This window comes from Portunus trituberculatus, chromosome 2 (assembly GCF_017591435.1).
Source record: "Portunus trituberculatus isolate SZX2019 chromosome 2, ASM1759143v1, whole genome shotgun sequence".
NCBI classification, from domain to species: Eukaryota; Metazoa; Arthropoda; class Malacostraca; order Decapoda; family Portunidae; genus Portunus; species Portunus trituberculatus.
The window spans coordinates 5,644,634-5,667,133 of record NC_059256.1 but is presented as its reverse complement, the minus strand read 5'-3'; the positions used below and the strand labels follow the sequence as shown (position 1 = coordinate 5,667,133).

General features: G+C 41.6%; 3 protein-coding genes across 4 annotated transcripts in view; 1 reads left to right on the top strand and 2 right to left on the bottom strand.

The window, feature by feature from the left end:
• Positions 1-734: 734 nt before the first annotated feature.
• On the bottom strand, positions 735-8,072 carry LOC123503637 (protein FAM151A-like). Its single transcript, XM_045253573.1, is given in 9 exon segments — positions 735-921; positions 924-1,100; positions 1,383-1,567; positions 1,570-1,579; positions 4,403-4,516; positions 4,839-4,928; positions 6,398-6,570; positions 7,029-7,213; positions 8,016-8,072. Coding segments are annotated over 7 exon segments (834 nt in total). The 5' UTR covers positions 6,560-6,570; positions 7,029-7,213; positions 8,016-8,072; the 3' UTR covers positions 735-825.
• Positions 8,073-8,866: 794 nt separating this feature from the next.
• Positions 8,867-12,966, top strand: LOC123503647 (3-hydroxyacyl-CoA dehydrogenase type-2-like). Its single transcript, XM_045253586.1, has 5 exons — positions 8,867-8,950; positions 9,175-9,342; positions 9,629-9,793; positions 11,727-11,964; positions 12,775-12,966. The coding sequence occupies exons 1-5, from the start codon at positions 8,942-8,944 to the stop codon at positions 12,963-12,965; spliced, it is 771 nt and encodes a 256-aa protein (XP_045109521.1). The 5' UTR covers positions 8,867-8,941; the 3' UTR covers position 12,966.
• Positions 12,967-14,265: 1,299 nt separating this feature from the next.
• Positions 14,266-22,500, bottom strand: part of LOC123503626 (antichymotrypsin-2-like) — an 11,593-nt gene continuing 3,358 nt past the window's right edge. Inside the window, exons 3-8 of one of the 2 annotated variants that reach the window (XM_045253551.1) lie at positions 19,744-19,916; positions 18,670-18,802; positions 17,657-17,894; positions 16,864-17,099; positions 15,802-15,958; positions 14,266-14,834 (exon numbers count right to left, since the gene is read on the bottom strand). In XM_045253551.1, the coding sequence (XP_045109486.1) occupies positions 14,689-14,834; positions 15,802-15,958; positions 16,864-17,099; positions 17,657-17,894; positions 18,670-18,802; positions 19,744-19,916 (1,083 nt within the window). In that variant the 3' untranslated portion in view covers positions 14,266-14,688. Of the gene's footprint in view, positions 14,835-15,243; positions 15,297-15,801; positions 15,959-16,863; positions 17,100-17,656; positions 17,895-18,669; positions 18,803-19,743; positions 19,917-22,500 lie in introns of those variants that run through there. The other variant, XM_045253560.1, reaches the window with a different exon arrangement.

The window sequence follows — 22,500 nt, the reverse complement described above, 5'->3', positions numbered from 1 at the left end:
AAACACTCAAACACACAAAACACACCCAAACACTAAAACACACACAAACAAACTCAAACACCCAAAACACTCAAACACACCCAAACACACTCAAAACACTCAAAACCTCACACACAAACACACCTAAAACCCCAAACACTCAAAACACAAACACACTAAACACACTAAACTCACACTCAAACACACCAAAACACTCAAACACACTTAAACACACCAAACACACTCAAACACACCACACACACACACCCAAACACACTCAAACACTCAAACACACCCACAACACACTCAAACACACCTAAAACACCCAAAACACACCCAAACACACTTAAACACACCTAAAAAACACTCAAACACACCAAAAACACACCCAAACACCTCCAAAACACACACAAACAAACTCAAACACACCAAACACCCAAAACACACCAAACACACCTAAAACATCCTCAAACACACCCAAAACACACTCAAACACCCCAAAACACACTCAAACACACCCAAAACACCCAAACACATCCAAAACACTCAAACACACCTAAAACACTCAAACACCTCAAAACACACCAAACACACTCAAACACACCCAAAACACACCAAACACACTCAAAACACCCAAACATCCTCAAACACAATCAAAACACACTCAAAACACACAAAACACACTCAAACACACCCAAAACACATCCAAACACACCCAAAACACACTCAAACACCACAAAACACACTCAAAACACCACAAAACACACTCAAAAACACCCAAAAACACCCAAACACACCCAAAACACCCTCAAACACCCCAAACACCCTCAAACACCCCAAACACACTCACTCATGCAAATACAGTGCTGCCAATGCTGAACACAGAACTATACCCACTGTTGCTAACACAGAGGTACTTGTGGGGAACAGGGAGGCCGTGACCCCTTTCCTGCCCCCCCCAGGCCCTCCCCCCCCATGACCTCAAGGTACTGGGTCATCTGGGAGGGGGGGAGGTCAATGTACACAGCGTCAGGTCCCAAGAGGTCACGGGAGGTCACAATAGCAATAGGGTCAAACGGGTCTTTCTCGGAGCTCCAGATTGTGATGGTGCTGTCTGGGACCTATGAGGGAGAGAGAGAGAGAGAGAGAGAGAGAGAGAGAGAGAGAGAGAGAGAGAGAGAGAGAGAGAGAGAGAAAGAAAGAGAGAGAGAGAGAGAGAGAGAGAGAGAGAGAGAGAGAGAGAGAGAGAGAGAGAGAGAGAGAGAGAGAGAGAGAGAGAGAGAGAGAATTTATATATTAGAAACCACCTTTTTCAACCTTCCCATAACAACCACACTGCAAATATCCACAAAAACACAAAATATCCACAAATATCCACATAATATCCACAAATATCCACATACATTATCCAACAGAGCTTCGAGTGCCTCCAGGGAGTGAGGGAGGAAAGCCGCACGGATAGGGAAGGTCACAGGCTGGGTGACCGAGTGGATATCCAGCACCTCACACATCCGATCAATATCCGCACGGGTATATCCGCTCGTCACCGCCCCAGCACTGCTCTCCGGGATGTGTGTGGTCCAGCCGAGGATAGAGTAGCCTGGGGGTGTGTGGATATGTGAATATTTTGAAGATATCCACACAAATTACTGAAAAAATCCACTTAAACATCAAAATATCCACTTGAAATCGAGAAATCCACTTAAAACAGCCAAAAATTCACTAAATATTGCTTGAGGTGTGTGGATATGTGGATATTTTCAAGATATCCACACAAATTACTGAAAAAATCCACTTAAACATGAAAATATCCACTTGAAATCGAGAAATCCACTTAAAACAGCTAAAAATTCACTAAATATTGCTTCAAGGTGTGTGGATATGTGGATATTTTCAAGATATCCACACAAATTACTGAAAAAATCCACTTGAAATAGAAATCCACTTAAAACACCTAAAAATTCACTAAATATTGCTTGGGTGTGTGTGGATATGTGGATATTTTCAAGATATCCACACAAATTACTGAAAAAATCCACTTAAACATCAAAATATCCACTTGAAATAAAGAAATCCACTTAAAACAGCTAAAAATTCACTAAATATTGCTTGAGTGTGTGTGGATAAGTGAATATTTTGAAGATATCCACTACAAATTAAACATCAAAATATCCACTTGAAATCGAGAAATCCACTTAAAACAGGCAAAAAATCACTAAATATTGCTTGAGTGTGTGTGGATAAGTGGATATTTTGAAGATATCCACACAAATTACTGAAAAAATCCACTTAAACATCAAAATATCCACTTGAAATAGAGAAATCCACTTAAAACAGGCAAAAAATCACTAAATATTGCTTGAGGCTGTGTGGATATGTGGCTATATTGAAGATATCCACACAAATTACTGAAAAAATCCACTTAAACATCAAAATATCCACTTGAAATAGAGAAATCCACTTAAAACAGGCAAAAATTCACTAAATATTGCTTGAGTGTGTGTGGATATGTGGGTATTTTAAAGATATCCACAAAAAATGTCAATAAAATGGTCTAATGGTACACAAAACTCAAGGTAAGAATGTGTCCCAGTACTGAAGGGGTTAAAATAGTGAAGACTGTGGCCATTAATCTTGTGCCCTCCATACACCCTTGCTAATGTCAATAAAATGGTCTAATGGTACACAAAACTCAAGGTAAAAATGTGTCCCAGTACTGAAGGGGTTAAAATAGTGAAGACTGTGGCCATTAATCTTGTGCCCTCCATACACCCTTGCTAATGTCAATAAAATGGTCTAATGGTACACAAAACTCAAGGTAAAAATGTGTCCCAGTACTGAAGGGGTTAAAATGGTGAAGACTGTGGCCATTAACCCTTGCTAATGTCAATAAAATGGTCTAATGGCACACAAAACTCACGGTAAAAACATGTCCCAGTACTGAATGGGTTAAAATAATGAAGACTGTGGCCATTAACCCTTGCTAATGTCAATAAAATGGTCTAATGGTACACAAAACTCAAGGTAAAAATGTGTCCCAGTACTGAAGGGGTTAAAATAGTGAAGACTGTGGCCATTAACCCTTACTAATGTCAATAAAATGGTCTAATGGCACACAAAACTCGTAGTAAAAATGTGTCCCAGTACTGAAGGGGTTAAAATAGTGAAGACTGTGGCCATTAACCCTTGCTAATGTCAATAAAATGGTCTAATGGTACACAAAACTCACGGTAAAAACATGTCCCAGTTCTGAATGGGTTAAAATAGTGAAGACTGTGGCCATTAAACCTTACTAATGTCAATAAAATGGTCTAATGGTACACAAAACTCAAGATAAAAACATGTCCCAGTACTGAAGGGGTTAAAATAGTGAAGACTGGCCATACACCCTTACTGATGTCAATAAAATGGTCTAATGGTACACAAAACTCAAGGTAAAAACATGTCCCAGTACTGAAGGGGTTAAAATAGTGAAGACTGTGGCCATTAAACCTTACTAATGTCAATAAAATGGTCTAATGGTACACAAAACTCACGGTAAAAATGTGTCCCAGTACTGAAGGGGTTAAAATAGTGAAAACTGGCCATTAACCCTTAATAATGTCAATAAAATGGTCTAATGGTGCACAAAACTCAAGGTAAAAATGTGTCCCAGTACTGAAGGGGTTAAAATAGTGAAGACTGTGGCCATTAACCCTTGCTAATGTCAATAAAATGGTCTAATGGTACACAAAACTAAAGTAAAAACATGTCCCAGTACTGAAGGGGTTAAAATGGTGAAAACTGGCCATTAACCCTTACTAATGTCAATAAAATGGTCTAATGGTGCACAAAACTCAAGGTAAAAACATGTCCCAGTACTGAATGGGTTAAAATAGTGAAGACTGTGGCCATTAATCTTCTGCAGGCAATAAAAATGGTCTAATGGTGCACAAAACTCATAGTAAAAACATGTCCCAGTACTGAAGGGGTTAAAATAGTGAAGACTGTGGCCATTAACCCTTGCTAATGTCAATAAAATGGTCTAATGGTACACAAAACTTGCAGTAAAAATGTGTCCCAGTACTGAATGGGTTAAAATAGTGAAGACTGGCCATTAACCCTTGCTAATGTCAATAAAATGGTCTAATGGTACACAAAACTCAAGGTAAAAACATGTCCCAGTACTGAATGGCTTAAAATAGTGAAGACTGTGGCCATTAACCCTTACTAATGTCAATAAAATGGTCTAATGGTACACAAAACTCGTAGTAAAAACATGTCCCAGTACTGAATGGCTTAAAATAGTGAAGACAGTGGCCATTAACCCTTAGTAATGTCAATAAAATGGTCTAATGGTCCACAAAACTCTTAGTAAAAATGTGTCCCAGTACTGAATGGGTCAAAAATGGGTGAAAAATGGCCCAATCTGGCAACACTGTACCTGTGGCAAAATGTCAACACAGCTAGACACAAACTCGCCAGCAGGAAGAGGTGTGGCGGTGCTGTCAAATGGCCCAGGCAGAATATCCGCATTTAGCCACACTGGGAAGCTAACCTGGGGGAGAGAGAGAGAGAGAGAGAGAGAGAGAGAGAGAGAGAGAGAGAGAGAGAGAGAGAGAGAGGTTGTTTTATTATTATTATTATTATTGTTTTGTTTATCTGAGAGAGAGAGAGAGAGAGAGAGAGAGAGAGAGAGAGAGAGAGAGAGAGAGAGAGAGAGAGAGAGAGAGAGAGAGAGAGAGAGAGAGAGAAAACAAAAACACACAAAAAAACACAATATCATTTCAAAACACTCAAAAACACCTCGTCCTCCTTCACGAGAGAGAGAGAGAGAGAGAGAGAGAGAGAGAGAGAGAGAGAGAGAGAGAGGGTCTTACCTTGTCACCCTGAGCCTTGAGATAATCCAAACACTCCTTCAAAGGTCCAATTTCTTTAAAATCCAATTTAATTCCTTTTTTCTTTCCAGCCTGTGTGATCAAACAAAAACATTAATTAGGTTAGGTTGGGTTAGGTTAGGCTGTGTCTGTCTGTCCGTGTGTGTGTGTTTTTAATTTATATTCTTGTTTTTTCCTAATTTGTTGCCTTAAATGTTGTTTTTTGCAAGGTTACGATGTGTTTTTTCTCGTTTTGTTTGTGTTGTTTGGGTTAATTAATTTCTCTCGGATCTAAAATGTTTTGATATTATTTGTCGTAACTCTTTTCACAGACCTCCTACAGTATTTCCAATGGTACCGTTAGACTCGGCAGTGTTTGTGGAACGTGTACATACCCACAAAACTTAAGTAGTCACAATAATAAAGTAACTATGACACGTTCAATTCAAAACAGCTGAAAGAAAAGTTAGCCCGTCTCGCTCAGCTCTTGTAAAATGTTTTGATATTATTTGTCGTAGCTCTTTTCACAGACCTCCTACAGTATTTCCGATGGTACCGTTAGACTCGGCAGTGTTTAAGGAACCTGTACATACTCACAAAATTTTAGTAGTCACAATAATAAAGTAAGTATGACACGTTCAATTCAAAACAGCTGAAAGAAAAGTTAGCCCGTCTCTCTCAGCTCTTGTAAAATGTTTTGATATTATTTGTCGTAACTCTTTTCACAGACCACCTACAGTATTTCCGATGGTACCGTTAGACTCGGCAGTGTTTAAAGAACGTGTACATATCCACAAAACTTAACTACTCACAGTAATAAAGTAACTATGTCATGTTGAATTCAAAACAGCTGAAAGAAAAAGTTAGCCCGTCTCTCTCAGCTCTTGTAAAATGTTTTGATATTATTTGTCGTAGCTCTTTTCACAGACCACCTACAGTATTTCCGATGGTACCGTTAGACTCGGCAGTGTTTAAGGAACGTGTACATATCCACAAAACTTAAGTAGTCACAATAATAAAGTAACTATGACACGTTCAATTCAAAACAGCTGAAAGAAAAGTTAGCCCGTCTCTCTCAGCTCTTGTAAAATGTTTTGATATTATTTGTCGTAACTCTTTTCACAGACCACCTACAGTATTTCCGATGATACCGTTAGACTCGGCAGTGTTTAAAGAACCTGTACATACCCACAAAACTTAAGTAATCACAATAATAAAGTAACTATGACACGTTCAATTCAAAACAGCTGAAAGAAAAAGTTAGCCCGTCTCTCTCAGCTCTTGTAAAATGTTTTGATATTATTTGTCGTAACTCTTTTCACAGACCACCTACAGTATTTCCGATGGTACCGTTAGACTTGGCAGTGTTTAAGGAACGTGTACATATCCACAAAACTTAAGTACTCACAGTAATAAAGTAGCTATGACACGATGAAATGAAACAATGCTGAGAAAACGGTTAAACTCTCTGTGTAGTCTTCTAAAATGTTTCTATATTATTTCTTGTAACTACTACTACTACTACTACTACTACTACTACTACTACTACTACTACTACTCACCTGATTGGCTGCTATGACCTTATCGAGCCACATTTTGAAGGTCAGGTCAGAGGTGGTGAGGGGGGGGTGGGCCATGATGGGGGTTAAGGTCGAGGTCAATGTTGGGTCACTCTCCTTTGTGACCTCCAGATGACCTTGCAGTATGTCCGCCTCTAACATCATTATTGAGGGATCTGTGGTAGTAGTAGTAGTAGTAGTAGTAGTAGTAGTAGTAGTAGTAGTAGTAGTAGTAGTAGTAGTAGTAGTAGTGGTTTTAGAAATAGAGGTAGTAGTAGTAGTAGTAGTAGTAGTAGTAGTAGTAGTAGTAGTTTTTTTTAATATTGTGGTAGTAGTAGTAGTAGTAGTAGTAGTAGTAGTAGTAGTAGTAGTAGTAGTAGTAGTAGTAGTAGTAGTTTTTAAATATGGTAGTAGTAGTAGTAGTAGTAGTAGTAGTAGTAGTAGTAGTAGTAGTAGTAGTAGTTTTTTAAATATGGTAGTAGTAGTAGTAGTAGTAGTAGTAGTAGTAGTTTTTTTAAATATGGTGGTAGTAGTAGTAGTAGTAGTAGTAGTAGTAGTAGTAGTAGTAGTAGTAAGAAATTATATCATAGCACAAATCAATAACAACAACAACAACAACAACAACAACACCAACCATCCAGGGCGTCCTCCAGCTTGGCCACACTATTGACTGCATGACCCCAGCTGACCTTACACAGGTCATCGCCCACCTCAAGGAAGAAGTCGTCAAGGTCAACGCCCCCACACCCTCAGCCCCCTCCTCTTGCTGGGGGGCCGTGTGGGGGGTGTCGCTCCCCTCTGAGTCTGTTTCACCCATTGCTGTGGAGGATTTGGTAGTAGTAGTGGTGGTGGTGGTGGTGGTAGTGGTAGTAGTAGTAGTAGTGGTGGTAGTGGTGGTGGTGGTGGTAGTAGTAGTAGTAGTAGTATTTGTATTAAGTTAAGTTAGGTTAGGTTAGCTTAGGTTGTAGTAGTAGTAGTAGTAGTAGTAGTAGTAGTAGTAGTAGTAGTAGTAGTAGTAGTAGTAGTAGTAGTAGTAGTAGTAGTAGTAGTAGTGGTGGTGGTGGTGGTGGTATTATTATTATTATTATTATTATTATTATTAGTAGTAGTAGTAGTAGTAGTAGTAGTAGTAATAATAATCACTTAATTACATAACTCACCTATGTAATTCTTGTACAGGCCACTGATGCACACTGTGGGGAGTTAGAGACAATTAGTAGTAGTAGTAGTAGTAGTAGTAGTAGTAGTAGTAACATTAATAACACCACGAAATTAATAATCAAAACTTTAATAATGTTTTAACCCACTAATTACACATTTCACACCCGTCACACAAACCTGAGGGGAGAAAAAACAAATAAGTAATTCACTGGACCAATTACAAACACCACACACCAATTACATTTCAATTAAATAACAAAAATAACAAAAAAATAATCACGCGTAGAAATGTCAACAAAGACCACCACCCGCACAACCACCACCTGGATGACATATTTGCCTATAACTCCTTAATTAATCGCTCGCCAGGTGCCTAATTACACACACAGGTAGGTACGGAGGTCAGGTACACGGTGCAGTACGGTACAGTGGCGGACAAGGTACACGAGAGGAGAAATACCTCAAAAATATGAAGATTAGAACCAGCGTCTCTGTTCTCTTCATCAGCTGTTCCTCTCTCTCTCTCTCTCTCTCTCTCTCCTTCCCGCCATTTTTATTTATTTATTTTGTTTTGTATTTTTTGTGTTATTTTGACTAATTTTGTCATTTTATATCTAAAAAATATTATTTGTTTTTTATTGTAATACGAGAGAGAGAGAGAAAGAGAGAGATTTTTTATTTCTCTCTCTCTCTCTCTCTCTCTCTCTCTCTAAGCCTTTACTTGATATTGGTCCATTTTGCTGTATTTTGCTGTATTTTGGTGTATTTGGGTGTATTTTGGGTGTATTTGGTGGTGTATTTTGGGTGTATATTGGTGTATTTCGATGTGTTTTTGATTGATTAAGTAGTATTTTATTTTTCTTTATTGTATTATGGTGTATATTGGTGTATTTGGTGTATTTGGGTGTATTTGGGAGTATTTGGGTGTATTTTGGGTGTATATTGGTGTATTTCGATGTGTTTTTGATTGATTAAGTAGTATTTTATTTTTCTTTATTGTATTATGGTGTATACTGGTGTATTTTGATGTATTTCAGTGTATTTGGGTGTATTTGGGAGTATTTGGGTGTATTTTGGGTGTATATTGGTGTATTTCGATGTGTTTTTGATTGATTAAGTAGTATTTTATTTTTCTTTATTGTATTATGGTGTATATTGGTGTATTTTGCTGTATTTGGGTGTATTTGGGAGTATTTGGGAGTATTTGGGTGTATTTTGGGTGTATATTGGTGTATTTCGATGTGTTTTTGATTGATTAAGTAGTATTTTATTTTTCTTTATTGTATTATGGTGTATATTGGTGTATTTGGTGTATTTTGGTGTATTTTTAAAGGACCCAGACCGAGCCCTCACTCTCGAGCCGGCTGACCAAAACAAACCAGCAAAATGTTCAAAGTAGGCCATATTTCAGCGTGTTTTCGCCCTTATGACGTGACCCCGTGACCTGCTGTGACCTCGGGGGCTGGATGAGGTCATGTGGGTGGCGTGTGCTGAGAATTGTGGGTGTTTGTAGTGAAATAATGGAGAAAAATAGGTTTGAGTGTTAATATCCCTCCTCTTCCTCCTCCTCCTTCTTCTTCTTCTTCTTCTCCTCCTCCTCCTCCTCCTCCTCTTGGCAGGGTGTGGTGGCGCTGGTGTCTGGGGGCGCCTCTGGTCTAGGGCGTGCCACAGTCCAGCGTGTGGCGCGGCAGGGGGGGCGTGTGGTGCTCTGTGACCTCAAAGCCTCTGAGGGGTTAAAGGTCGCGGAGGAGATCGGGTCAGACCAAGTGGTGTTTGTGCCCACTGATGTAAGTAGTAGTAGTAGTAGTAGTAGTAGTAGTAGTAGTAGTAGTAGTAGTAGTAGTAGTAGTAGTAGTAGTTGTTAGTAGTAGTAGTTGTAGTTGTAATATTAAGCTAATCTACTTTAATCTCTCTCTCTCTCTCTCTCTCTCTCTCTCTCTCTCTCTCTCTCTCTCTCTCCTCCTCTCTCTCTCTCCTCCTCCTCCTCAGTCTCTCTCCTCCTCCTCCTCCTCCTCCTCCACCACCACCACTACAAATAATTTTCACCACAAACCACCCCCATTCCCCCGCCAGGTGACCTTGCCGGGGGATGTGGAGGGGGCGGTGGCGGCCTGCAAGGAGAGATTCGGACGGCTGGACGTGGCAGTGAACTGTGCTGGCATAGGTGTCGCTGCTAAAGTGTACAACCACAACAAGGGGACAGTCCACTCCTTCGAAGACTTTATGAGGGTCCAAACGGTGTGTGTGTGTGTGTGTGTGTGTGTGTGTGTGTGTGTGTGTGTGTGTTGTAGTTTTCCAGGGCCCTGTCTCCATATCTACACTTATCCAATTTTTCTTCAAAGCTCTGCGCTCTTATTGTTGACACCACCAATTCTCTACACATCTTTGCGGGAAACTCTATTTTTTAACATCTCTCAGACATCTTCCCTTCCTCGGCTTCTTACTATGCAATCTTGTGCTTCTAGTGTCATATTCTTCACTATTTTTTAACATCTCTCAGACATCTTCCTTCCTCAGAATCTTGTGCTTCTAGTGTCATATTCTTCACTATTTTTAACATCTCTCAGACATCTTCCCTTCCTCAGCTTCTTACTATGCAATCTTGTGCTTCTAGTGTCATATTCTTCACTATTTTTGAACATCTCTCAGACATCTTCCCTTCCTCAGCTTCTTACTATGCAATCTTGTGCTTCTAGTGTCATATTCTTCTCTCAGGATCAGTTTCTCATTATCCACTTGGTCCATTCCGTTGATCAAACCCTTAAAGTCACAATAACACCACAAAACCCATTAAAAACCACAAAAACACCCATAAAACACCATAAACCCTCATAAAAACACCCTTTTAATTACCATAAACACTCAAAAACACCCTGTAAAAACCCCAAAATCATAATAACACCCTTTAAAACACCATTTCACCACAAAACACCTTTGAAACACCATAAACCCTTAAAAACACCCTGTAAAAACCCCAAAATCATAATAACACCTTTAAAACACTATTTACATAAAACACATAAACTCTCCCAAACCCCTTAAAACCCCATCATAATACCCTTTAAAACACTGTTTTACCAAAACACCCTTAAAACACCATAAACCCTCAAAACACCCTTAAAAAACCCCAAAATCATAATAACACCCTTTAAAACACCATTTCACCACAAAACACCCTTAAAACACCATAAACCCTCCCAAAACACCCTTAAAAAACCCCAAAATCATAATAACACCCTTTAAAACACTATTTAAACACCTTTAAAACACCATAAACCCTCAAAACCCCTTAAAACCCCAAGATCATAATAACACCCTTTAAAACACTGTTTTCGCCACAAAACACCCTTAAAACACCATAAACCCTTAAAACCCCTGTAAAACCCCAAAATCATAATAACACCCTTTAAAACACTGTTTCACAAAACACCTTTAAAACACCATAAACCCTCAAAAACCCCCTTAAAAAAAACCCTAAATCATAATAACACCCTTTAAAACACTATTTCGCCACAAAACACCCTTAAAAACACCATAAACCCTCAAAAACACCCTTAAAAAACCCCAAGATCATAATAACACCCTTTAAAACACTATTTCGCCACAAAACACACCCTTAAAAACACCATAAACCCTCAAAAACACCCTTAAAAAAACCCAAGATCATAATAACACCCTTTAAAACACCATTTCACCACAAAACACCCTAAAAACACCATAAACCCTCAAAAACATCCTTAAAAACCCCAAGATCATAATAACACCCTTTAAAACACTATTTCGCCACAAAACACCCTTAAAAACACCATAAACCCTCCCAAAACCCCCTTAAGAAACCCCAAAATCATAATAACACCCTTTAAAACACCATTTCACCACAAAACACCCTTAAAAACACCATAAACCCTCAGACACCCTGTAAAAACCCCAAAATCATAATAACACCCTTTAAAACACCATTTCACCACAAAAAACACCCTTAAAAACACCATAAACCTTCCCAAAACCCTTAAAAACACCATAAACCCTCCCAAAACACCCTTAAAAACACAATTTCACCACAAAAACCCTTAAAATTATAACACCACCACAAAAAACCCTTTAAAAACTCAATAAACCCTCAAAATATACCTTTAACCTCAATAAACCCCTTGAAATGTACCCTTTGCAGGTCAATTTAGGTGGTACATTCAACGTGACAAGAGTAGCTGTGAGTCTAATGGCCCAGAACACCCCCAATGACCAGGGACAGCGTGGGGTGGTGATCAACACAGCCAGTATCGCTGCGTTTGATGGACAGATGGGTCAGGCTGCCTATTCGGCCAGTAAGGGGGGCATTGTGGCTCTGACTTTGCCCCTGGCCCGTGATGTGGCTTCCCTCGGCATCAGAGTGTGCACTGTGGCTCCTGGTGCGTGTGTTAGGGTGTTTATTGGTGTTTTTGTGTGTTTTTAGGGTGTTTTGTGTGTGTTTTGTTTTTGTGTTTGGTGTTTTTGTGTTTAGGTGTTTTAGGTGTTTTGGGTGTTTTGTGTGTTTTAGTGTTTTGTGTGTTTAGTGTGTTTTGTGTGTTTTATGTGTTTTAGGGGTGTTTTGTGTTTTTGGTGTTATGGGTGTTTTGGGGTGTTTTGTGTGTTTTTGTATGTTTTTGGGGTGGTGATTAATACAGCCAGTATCGCTGCGTTTGATGGACAGATGGGTCAGGCTGCCTATTCGGCCAGCAAAGGGGCATTGGTCTGACTTTGCCCTGGCCCGTGATGTGGCTTCCCTCGGCATCAGAGTGTGCACTGTGGCTCCTGGTGCGTGTGTTAGGGTGTTTTTAGGGTGTTTTGGGGTGTTTTTTGTGTTTTTGTGTGTTTTTTGGGTGTTTAGGTGTTTTTTGGGTGTTTGGGGTTTTTGTTTTGATTTGTGGTGTTTTTGTGGTGTTTTTGTGTGTGGTGTGTTTGGGGTGTTTGTGGTGTGTTTTGGGGTGTTTAGTGTTTTCTTGGGTGATTTGGGGTGTTTTTGTATTTTGGGTGTTTACTGGTGTTTTGGGGTGTTTTGCATGTTTTAGGATGTATTAGGATGTTATTGTGGTGTTTTTTGGGTGTTATGTGTTTTTTTAATGTTTTTGGGGTGTTTTTTTGTGTATTTGTGATGTTTTTGTGGAGTTTTTGTGGTGGATTAGTAACACCGCCCCCAGCTCTCTTCCCCCACCCCATAGTAACACACCCCCCCCCAACAGGCCTCTTCAAGACACCCCTCCTTGAGTCGTTACCAGAAAAGGTGCAGTCGTTCCTGGCCACAACTGTTCCCTTCCCCAAGCGTCTCGGAGACCCTGACGAGTATGCACAGCTGGTGGAGGCAATTGTGGGGAACCCTATGATGAATGGGGAGGTGGTGAGGCTGGATGGGGCCCTCAGGATGCAAGCTTGAGGTGGGTGGGGGAGCAGCGCACACTTTAAACGCATGGAGAACGCACTAAACCATGCTAAAACACTCAAAACACATTTAAACAGCTTAAAATACCTCTTAAACACCTCAAAACACTTCAAAACACCCCATAACACTTCAAAACACCCCATAACACTTCAAAACACCCCATAACACTTCAAAACACCTCAAAACACCTCAAAACACCCCATAACACCTCATAACACCTCAAAACATCCCAAAACACCTTGAAACACCTCAAAACACCTCAAAACATCCCAAAACACCTCAAAACATCCCAAAACACCTCAAAACATCCCAAAACACCTCAAAACACCTCAAAACACCCCAAAAACACCCAAAACACCCAAAAATGCAAGAGTTAACCAGTACTCTCAATCCTTCACCACTATTCTGTCCACCTCTCCAATGCAAGAGTTAACCAGTACTCTCAATCCTTCACCACTATTCTGTCCACCTCTCCAATGCAAGAGTTAACCAGTACTCTCAATCCTTCACCACTATTCTGTCCACCTCTCCAATGCAAGAGTTAACCAGTACTCTCAATCCTTCACCACTATTCTGTCCACCTCTCTAGAGTTAACCAGTACTCTCAATCCTTCACCACTATTCTGTCCACCTCTCTAATGCAAGAGTTAACCAGTACTCTCAATCCTTCACCACTATTCTGTCCACCTCTCTAGAGTTAACCAGTACTCTCAATCCTTCACCACTATTCTGTCCACCTCTCCAATGCAAGAGTTAACCAGTACTCTCAATCCTTCACCACTATTCTGTCCACCTCTCTAGAGTTAACCAGTACTCTCAATCCTTCACCACTATTCTGTCCACCTCTCCAATGCAAGAGTTAACCAGTACTCTCAATCCTTCACCACTATTCTGTCCACCTCTCTAGAGTTAACCAGTACTCTCAATCCTTCACCACTATTCTGTCCACCTCTCTAGAGTTAACCAGTACTCTCAATCCTTCACCACTATTCTCTAGCACACTCTGGAAGTCCCTGCCTGCTTCTGTGTCTCCACCTTCCTAACTTCACTGCATTTAAGGACCTTTGAACACATCCATGCATTGTGGCTAACTCTCAGACCTGCTAGGGGACTGGCATTCGAGTGGAAGCTTTATTTGATTGATATTTGGGTGTTTTTGACGAGATTTTATGTCTTGCTTGAAATAAATTGTCTGTCTGTCTGTCTGTCTGTCTATCTATCTATTTTTTTTCAGAAAGAAGAAGAAGAACTAGGAGAAATAGAGAATGAATATTTAAATGTAATAATAACCCAAATTATTATTATTATTATTATTATTATTATTTTTGTTACATATCCAGTGACAATTACTAATAAAACTTGTAATAATACCTAGTTACATATATATAATTCCCTATTTTGTGTAGTTAAGTAATCTTGGTGTTTGTGATTGTGAGACAGACACACGCACATACAGACACAGATGCACACACAGACGGACATTGTTTGATAGATAGATAGATAGAGAGAGAGAGAGAGTGAGAGTATGTTGATATTCTCTCTCTCTCTCTCTCTCTCTCTCTCTCTCTCTCTCTCTCTCTCTCTTTTTAACAAATCCAAAATATTGAAATCTTACCAAAACAACCACTCCTCCTCCTCCTCCTCCTCCTCCTCTTCCTCTTCCTCTTCCTCTTCCTCTTCCTCTTCCTCTTCCTCCTCCTCCTCCTCCTCCTCCTCCTCACAGTGCTTCGAGATCAGCGGCAGAGGTGACCTTTCCGACAAACAAAGGAATCTGCGTCCTCTTCTCCACGATCATGAAGACGAAAGGCCTATTGAAAACAATGGGCATGGGCGTCTGTGGGCCTATGCGGGTGTCGATGAGGGCTGTGGGGGGGGGAGAAAGGGTGGTTAGGGCTGTCTATGGCTGTCTAGGGCTGTTCAGGGCTGTTTAAGGCTGTCTAGTGCTGTTTAACCATCAAAATCTTCAATAATTGGTTACGTTATGGGTTTTGTAGGTCTATGGGGGTGTTGATGAGGGCTGTGGGGGGGAGAAGGGCTGTTCAGGGCTGTCTAGGGCTGTTCAGGGCTGTTTATGGCTGTTTAACCATCTAAATCATACAAAAATAGGTTAAAATTTTCAATAATTGGTTACGTTAGGGGTTTTGTAGGTCTATGGGGGTGTCGATGAGGGCTGTGGTGGGGGAAGAAAGGGTGGTTAGGGCTGTTCAGGGCTGTTTAAGGCTGTCTAGTGCTGTTTAACCACTTAAATCGTACAAAAATAGGTTAAAATCTTCAATAATTGGTTACGTTAGGGGTTCTGTAGGTCTATGAGGGTGTCGATGAGGGCTGTGGGGGGAGAAGGGCTGTTTAGGGCTGTTCAGGGCTGTCTAGGGCTGTTTAACCACCTAAATCATCCAAAAATAGGTTAAAATCTTCAATAATTGGTTAGGTTAGGGGTTTTGTGGGTCTATGGGGGTGTCAATGAGGGCTGTGGGGGGGGGAGAAGGGCTGTTCAGGGCTGTCTAGGGCTATCTAGGGCTGTTTAGGGCTGTCTAGGGCTGTTTTTCTTTCATTTATTAAGTCTATCTCTAATCTCTAATCTGTAATCTCTAATCAGTAGTACCAGTAGTCATAATTCCTATATATTTTTATCTTTCTCTAATCTCTCTATCTCTAATCTCTAATCTCACCAGTAGTCATTTTCTCTCATAATTTAACTTTCATTTCTCATTTCCATCTTTCTCTAATCTCTAATCTCTAATCATTAATCTCCTTTCTCATAAATTCCCCTTCATATTAATCTTAATCTAAACTCTCTCTATCTCTATCTCTATCTCTCTCTCTATCTCACCAGTAGCAGCCGCAGCCACTGTCCCCTCTTCATTGACCTCCACAGTGGCTTGGTGAATGGCCGTGTCAACAAACAAGGGCGGACTGGTGACAGAGAAGCCAGTCAGGTCAACTCTTCGTGGGTCAAACAGCGACTTGACCCCCAGAGATGAGAGAGCCTGTAGGGGGAATTTTGAGTGAATTAGTGAAAGTTGGGTGTGTGTGTGTGTGTGTGTGTGTGTGTGTGTGTGTGTGTGTTTGTGTGTCTGTGTGTGTCTCTTTCTTTCAAAACTCTCTCTCTCTCTCTCAATTAATCAAAATCTCTTTCTTCTTCTTCCTTTCTCTCTCTCTCTCTTTCTCTCTCTTTCAGTCATTCTCTATCTTTCAAAACTCTCTCTCTCTCTTTCAGTCATTCTCTATCTTTCTCTCTCTCTCTCTCTCTCTCTCTCAGTCATTCTCTATCTCTCTCTCTCTCTCTCTCTCTCTCTTTCAGTCATTCTCTATCTTTCAAAACTCTCTCTCTCTCTCTCTCTCTCTCTCTCTCTCTCTCAGTCATTCTCTATCTTTCAAAACTCTCTCTCTCTCTCTCTCTCTCTTTCAGTCATTCTCTATCTTTCAAAACTCTCTCTCTCTCTCTCTCTCTCTCTCTCTCTCTCTCTCTCAATTAATCCAATCTCTCTCTCTCTCAGTCATTCTCTATCTTTCAAAACTTTCTCTCTCTCTCTCTCTCTCAGTCATTCTATCTTTCAAAACTCTCTCTCTCTCTTTCAGTCATTCTCTATCTTTCAAAACTCTCTCTCTCTCTCTCTCTCTCTCTCTCTCTCTCAAAACTCTCAAAACTCTCTCTCTCTCTCTCTCTCTCTCAAAACTCTCTCTCTCTCAGTCATTCTATCTTTCAAAATCTCTCTCTCTCAGTCATTCTCATCTTTCAAAATCTCTCTCTCTCTCTCTCTCTCTCTCTCTCTCTCTCTCTCTCTCTCTCTCTCTCTCTCTCTCTCTCTCTCTCTCTCTCTCTCTCTCTCTCTCTCTCTCTCTCTCTCTCTCTCTCTCTCTCTCTCTCTCTCTCTCTCTCTCTCCCCCCCACCTGCTTAAGCTCCTCTTCATATCGTGCTGTCAGCTTGAATTTAGGCATTGTCAACTGTACATAGGCCTTGTGCTTGGGAAGGCCTCGGACTGCGGTGGCGAAGGTGGTGGGGTTGAGCCTGGAGGTGAGGGTGGTGGTCGGGGCCATAGGGTCATTGGGAAGCAGGAGGTACATAGACACATTAGAATCTTTATAAGGGAGTTCCACCATCATTGCGTCCAGACCTTCTGCTTGGCCTGTGTGGAGAGGTACACTGTGGTAGACTGCGGCAAAACACCGTAAAACATTCTTAAAAACACCACAAAACACACCAACACACCACAAAAACACCTTAAAACACACAAAAACACCCTAAAACACACAAAAACACCCTAAAACACACAAAAACACACAAAAACATTTTAAAACACACTAAAACACCACAAAACATCCCAAAACACCACAAAACTAACAAAAACAAAAACACACCAAAACACCACAAAACACTCAGGAACACCCATGAACACTCAGGAACACCCATGAACACTCAAGAACACCCAAAACATCCCAAAAACACTCAAAAACACCACAAAACACCCTAAAACACCACCAAAACACCCTAAAACACCACTCAAAACACCACAAAACACCCCAAACCACCCCAAAAACACTCAAAACACCCCAAACCACCCCAAAAACCCCACCAAAACACTCAAAACCCCACCAAAACACTCAAAAACCACCAAAAAACACTAAAAAAACACACAAAACACCACAAAACACCACAAAACACCCCAAAACACCTAGAACATACCAGCCACAATTGAGTCGACCCTGTTCATCATTGGCACGGACCCTGAGGACACGCCAGGGGGGACCAGGAACTCATGAGGCTGGGTCAATTCAGGGTCAAATTCCGTCTCCCACATGCCTTTGAAGAAAATGGCGTTGATCAAGACAAACCGGGTATTCTGAGGTAAGAAGGTGATGAGCTCGGATATCCGACCTTGCGTGGTGGTGTTGACGTCCCTGTTGATGGCTTGACGTGCGACCTGGTGTGGGAAGGTCAGGAAAGGTCAGGAAAGGTCAGGTTAGGTTAAATTTGGTTGGGTTAAGTGTGTATCTCTCTCTCTCTCTCTCTCTCAAAACTCTCACTTTTAAAACTCTCTGTCTCTCTCTCTCTCTCTCTCTCTCTCTCTCAAAACTCTCACTTTTAAAACTAGCTCTCTTTCTCTCTTACTTGCAACTCTCTCGCTCTCTCTCTCTCTCTCTCTCTCTCTCTCTCTCTCTCTCTCTCTCTAAAACTCTCTCTCTCTCTCTCTCTCTCTCAAACTTTTAAACTCTCTCTCTCTCTCTCTCTCAAAACTCACTTTTAAAACTCTCTCTCTCTCTCTCTCTCTCAAAACTCTCACTTTTAAAACTATCTCTCTCTCTCTCTCTCTCTCTCTCTCTCTCTCTCTCTCTCTCTCTCTCTCTCTCTCTTTCTTAAAACTCTCTCTCTCTCTCTCTCTCTCTCTCTCTCTCTCTCTCTCTCTCTCTCTCTCTACTCTCTCTCTCTAAAACTCTCTCTCTCTCTCTCTCTCTCTCAAAACTCACTTTAAAACTCTCTCTCTCTCTCTCTCTCTCTCTCTCTCTCTCTCTCTCTCTCTTCTCACAAAACTCTCACTCTCTCTCTCTCTCTCTCTCTCTCTCTCTCTCTCTCTCTCTCTCTCTCTCTTTCTCAAAACTCTCACTTTTAAAACTAGCTCTCTCTCTCTCTTACTTACAACTCTCTCTCTCTCTCTCTCTCTCTCTCTCTCTCTCTCTCTCTCTCTCTCTCTCTCTCACCTCGTTCTTCGTGAAGTCCACCACCTGGAGGTCAAACAGGCGTGAGGTCAAACAGCGATTCAGGTCAAGAGAGTTTGAGAAATAACCGCTGTTGGCAACATTGAGGGTGGCGCCCCCAGAACCTCCCTCCAAGCTGTGAGAGAGAGAGAGAGAGAGAGAGAAAGAGAGAGAGAGAGAGTAAATTAAAGAAACTAAAAAAAAAAAAACACACGCACAAGAAAAGCACACACACATACACGTACACACACACACAAATGCCACGTAGTGTAGTGGTTAGCACGTTCGACTCACAATCAAGAGGGCCATGGTTCGAGTCCCGGGAAGTGGCAAGGCTAATGGGTGCAGCTGTTAATGTGTAGGGTGTGTTGAGGCAGCAGTAAATAGGTACGGGGTGTAACTGGAGGGGTTGTGGCCTCGCTGTCCCGGTGTGTGGAGTGTGTTGTGGTGTGTTAATGTGTAGGGTGTGTTGAGGCAGCAGTAAATAGGTAGGGTGTAACTGGAGGGTTGTGGCCTCGCTGTCCCGGTGTGTGGAGTGTGTTGTGGTCTCAGTCTCACCAAGATCGGTCTATGAGCTCTGACCTCGCTCCGTAATGGGGAAGACTGGCGGGGTGACCAGCAGGCGACTGAGGTGAATTACACACATACATACACACACACACACACACACACACACACACACACACACACACACACACACATAAAAAAAAAAAACACCGCACTTTTAAAACACCTCAAAAACACACAGAAACACTTCAAACTTAGAAGAACCTGAGTGCGTTCCAGTTAGAGCGAGTGTGTGTCTTGTTGATGAAACCCAGGGCACTTTAAAACACCGAAAAACACCAAAAACACCAAAAAACACCAAAACATACCAAAAAACTCAAAAAACACCCAAAAAACACCAAAAAACACTTAAAACCTACAAGAATCTGAGTGCGTTCCAGTTAGAGAGAGTGTGTGTCTTGTTGACGTAACCCAGGGCACTTTAAAACACCAAAAAACACCAAAAAAACACCAAAAAACTAAAAAACTAAAAAAACACCAAAAAACACCACAAAAACACTTCAAACCTACAAGAATCTGAGTGCGTTCCAGTTAGAGAGAGTGTGTGTCTTGTTGACGAAACCCAGGACGCTCTCTAACTCCCGCTGTGTGTTGCCAAGGGCGCCGAAGTAAGCCAGAGACAACACACTCCACACACTGTAAGGCGACAGCATCACACTCCTCTCTCCTTCATGACTCGAGATCTGTGGGTTAGGAAGGGTGTTATAGGTGGTGGTGGTGGTGGTGGTGAAGGATTGAGAGTGCTGGTTAACTCTAGAGAGGTGGACAGAGTAGTGGTGAAGGATTGAGAGTACTGGTTAACTCTAGAGAGGTGGACAGAATAGTGGTGAAGGATTGAGAGTACTGGTTAACTCTAGAGAGGTGGACAGAATAGTGGTGAAGGATTGAGAGTACTGGTTAACTCTTGCATTAGAGAGGTGGACAGAATAGTGGTGAAGGATTGAGAGTACTGGTTAACTCTGCAGAGAGGTGGACAGAATAGTGGTGAAGGATTGAGAGTACTGGTTAACTCTTGCAGAGGTGGACAGAATAGTGGTGAAGGATTGAGAGTACTGGTTAACTCTTGCATTGGAGAGGTGGACAGAATAGTGGTGAAGGATTGAGAGTACTGGTTAACTCTTGAGAGGTGGACAGAATAGTGGTGAAGGATTGAGAGTACTGGTTAACTCTTGCATTGGAGAGGTGGACAGAATAGTGGTGAAGGATTGAGAGTACTGGTTAACTCTTGAGAGGTGGACAGAATAGTGGTGAAGGATTGAGAGTACTGGTTAACTCTTGCATTGGGAGGTGGACAGAATAGTGGTGAAGGATTGAGAGTACTGGTTAACTCTTGCAGGAGAGGTGGACAGAATAGTGGTGAAGGATTGAGAGTACTGGTTAACTCTTGCATGGAGAGGTGGACAGAATAGTGGTGAAGGATTGAGAGTACTGGTTAACTCTTGCAGAGAGGTGGACAGAATAGTGGTGAAGGATTGAGAGTACTGGTTAACTCTTGCAGGAGAGGTGGACAGAATAGTGGTGAAGGATTGAGAGTACTGGTTAACTCTTGCATGAGAGGTGGACAGAATAGTGGTGAAGGATTGAGAGTACTGGTTAACTCTTGCATAGAGAGGTGGACAGAATAGTGGTGAAGGATTGAGAGTACTGGTTAACTCTTGCATTGAGAGGTGGACAGAATAGTGGTGAAGGATTGAGAGTACTGGTTAACTCTTGCATGAGAGGTGGACAGAATAGTGGTGAAGGATTGAGAGTACTGGTTAACTCTTGCATTGGAGAGGTGGACAGAATAGTGGTGAAGGATTGAGAGTACTGGTTAACTCTTGCATGGAGAGGTGGACAGAATAGTGGTGAAGGATTGAGAGTACTGGTTAACTCTTGCATTGAGAGGTGGACAGAATAGTGGTGAAGGATTGAGAGTACTGGTTAACTCTTGCATTGGAGAGGTGGACAGAATAGTGGTGAAGGATTGAGAGTACTGGTTAACTCTTGCATTGAGAGGTGGACAGAATAGTGGTGAAGGATTGAGAGTACTGGTTAACTCTTGCATTGGAGGTGGACAGAATAGTGGTGAAGGATTGAGAGTACTGGTTAACTCTTGCATTGGGAGGTGGACAGAATAGTGGTGAAGGATTGAGAGTACTGGTTAACTCTTGCATTGGAGGTGGACAGAATAGTGGTGAAGGATTGAGAGTACTGGTTAACTCTTGCATTGGAGAGGTGGACAGAATAGTGGTGAAGGATTGAGAGTACTGGTTAACTCTTGCAGGAGAGGTGGACAGAATAGTGGTGAAGGATTGAGAGTACTGGTTAACTACTGGTTAACTCTTGCATACTGGGGAGGTGGACAGAATAGTGGTGAAGGATTGAGAGTACTGGTTAACTCTTGCATTGGAGAGGTGGACAGAATAGTGGTGAAGGATTGAGAGTACTGGTTAACTCTTGCATTAGAGAGGTGGACAGAATAGTGGTGAAGGATTGAGAGTACTGGTTAACTCTTGCACTGGAGAGGTGGACAGAATAGTGGTGAAGGATTGAGAGTACTGGTTAACTCTTGCACTGGAGAGGTGGACAGAATAGTGGTGAAGGATTGAGAGTACTGGTTAACTCTTGCATTGGAGAGGTGGACAGAATAGTGGTGAAGGATTGAGAGTACTGGTTAACTCTTGCATGAGAGGTGGACAGAATAGTGGTGAAGGATTGAGAGTACTGGTTAACTCTTGCATTGAGAGGTGGACAGAATAGTGGTGAAGGATTGAGAGTACTGGTTAACTCTTGCATTGAGAGGTGGACAGAATAGTGGTGAAGGATTGAGAGTACTGGTTAACTCTTAGGAGAGGTGGACAGAATAGTGGTGAAGGATTGAGAGTACTGGTTAACTCTTGCATTAGAGAGGTGGACAGAATAGTGGTGAAGGATTGAGAGTACTGGTTAACTCTTGCATTGAGAGGTGGACAGAATAGTGGTGAAGGATTGAGAGTACTGGTTAACTCTTGCATTGGAGAGGTGGACAGAATAGTGGTGAAGGATTGAGAGTACTGGTTAACTCTGCATTGGAGAGGTGGACAGAATAGTGGTGAAGGATTGAGAGTACTGGTTAACTCTTGCATAGAGAGGTGGACAGAATAGTGGTGAAGGATTGAGAGTACTGGTTAACTCTTGCATGAGAGGTGGACAGAATAGTGGTGAAGGATTGAGAGTACTGGTTAACTCTAGAGAGGTGGACAGAATAGTGGTGAAGGATTGAGAGTATGGACAGAATAGTGGTGA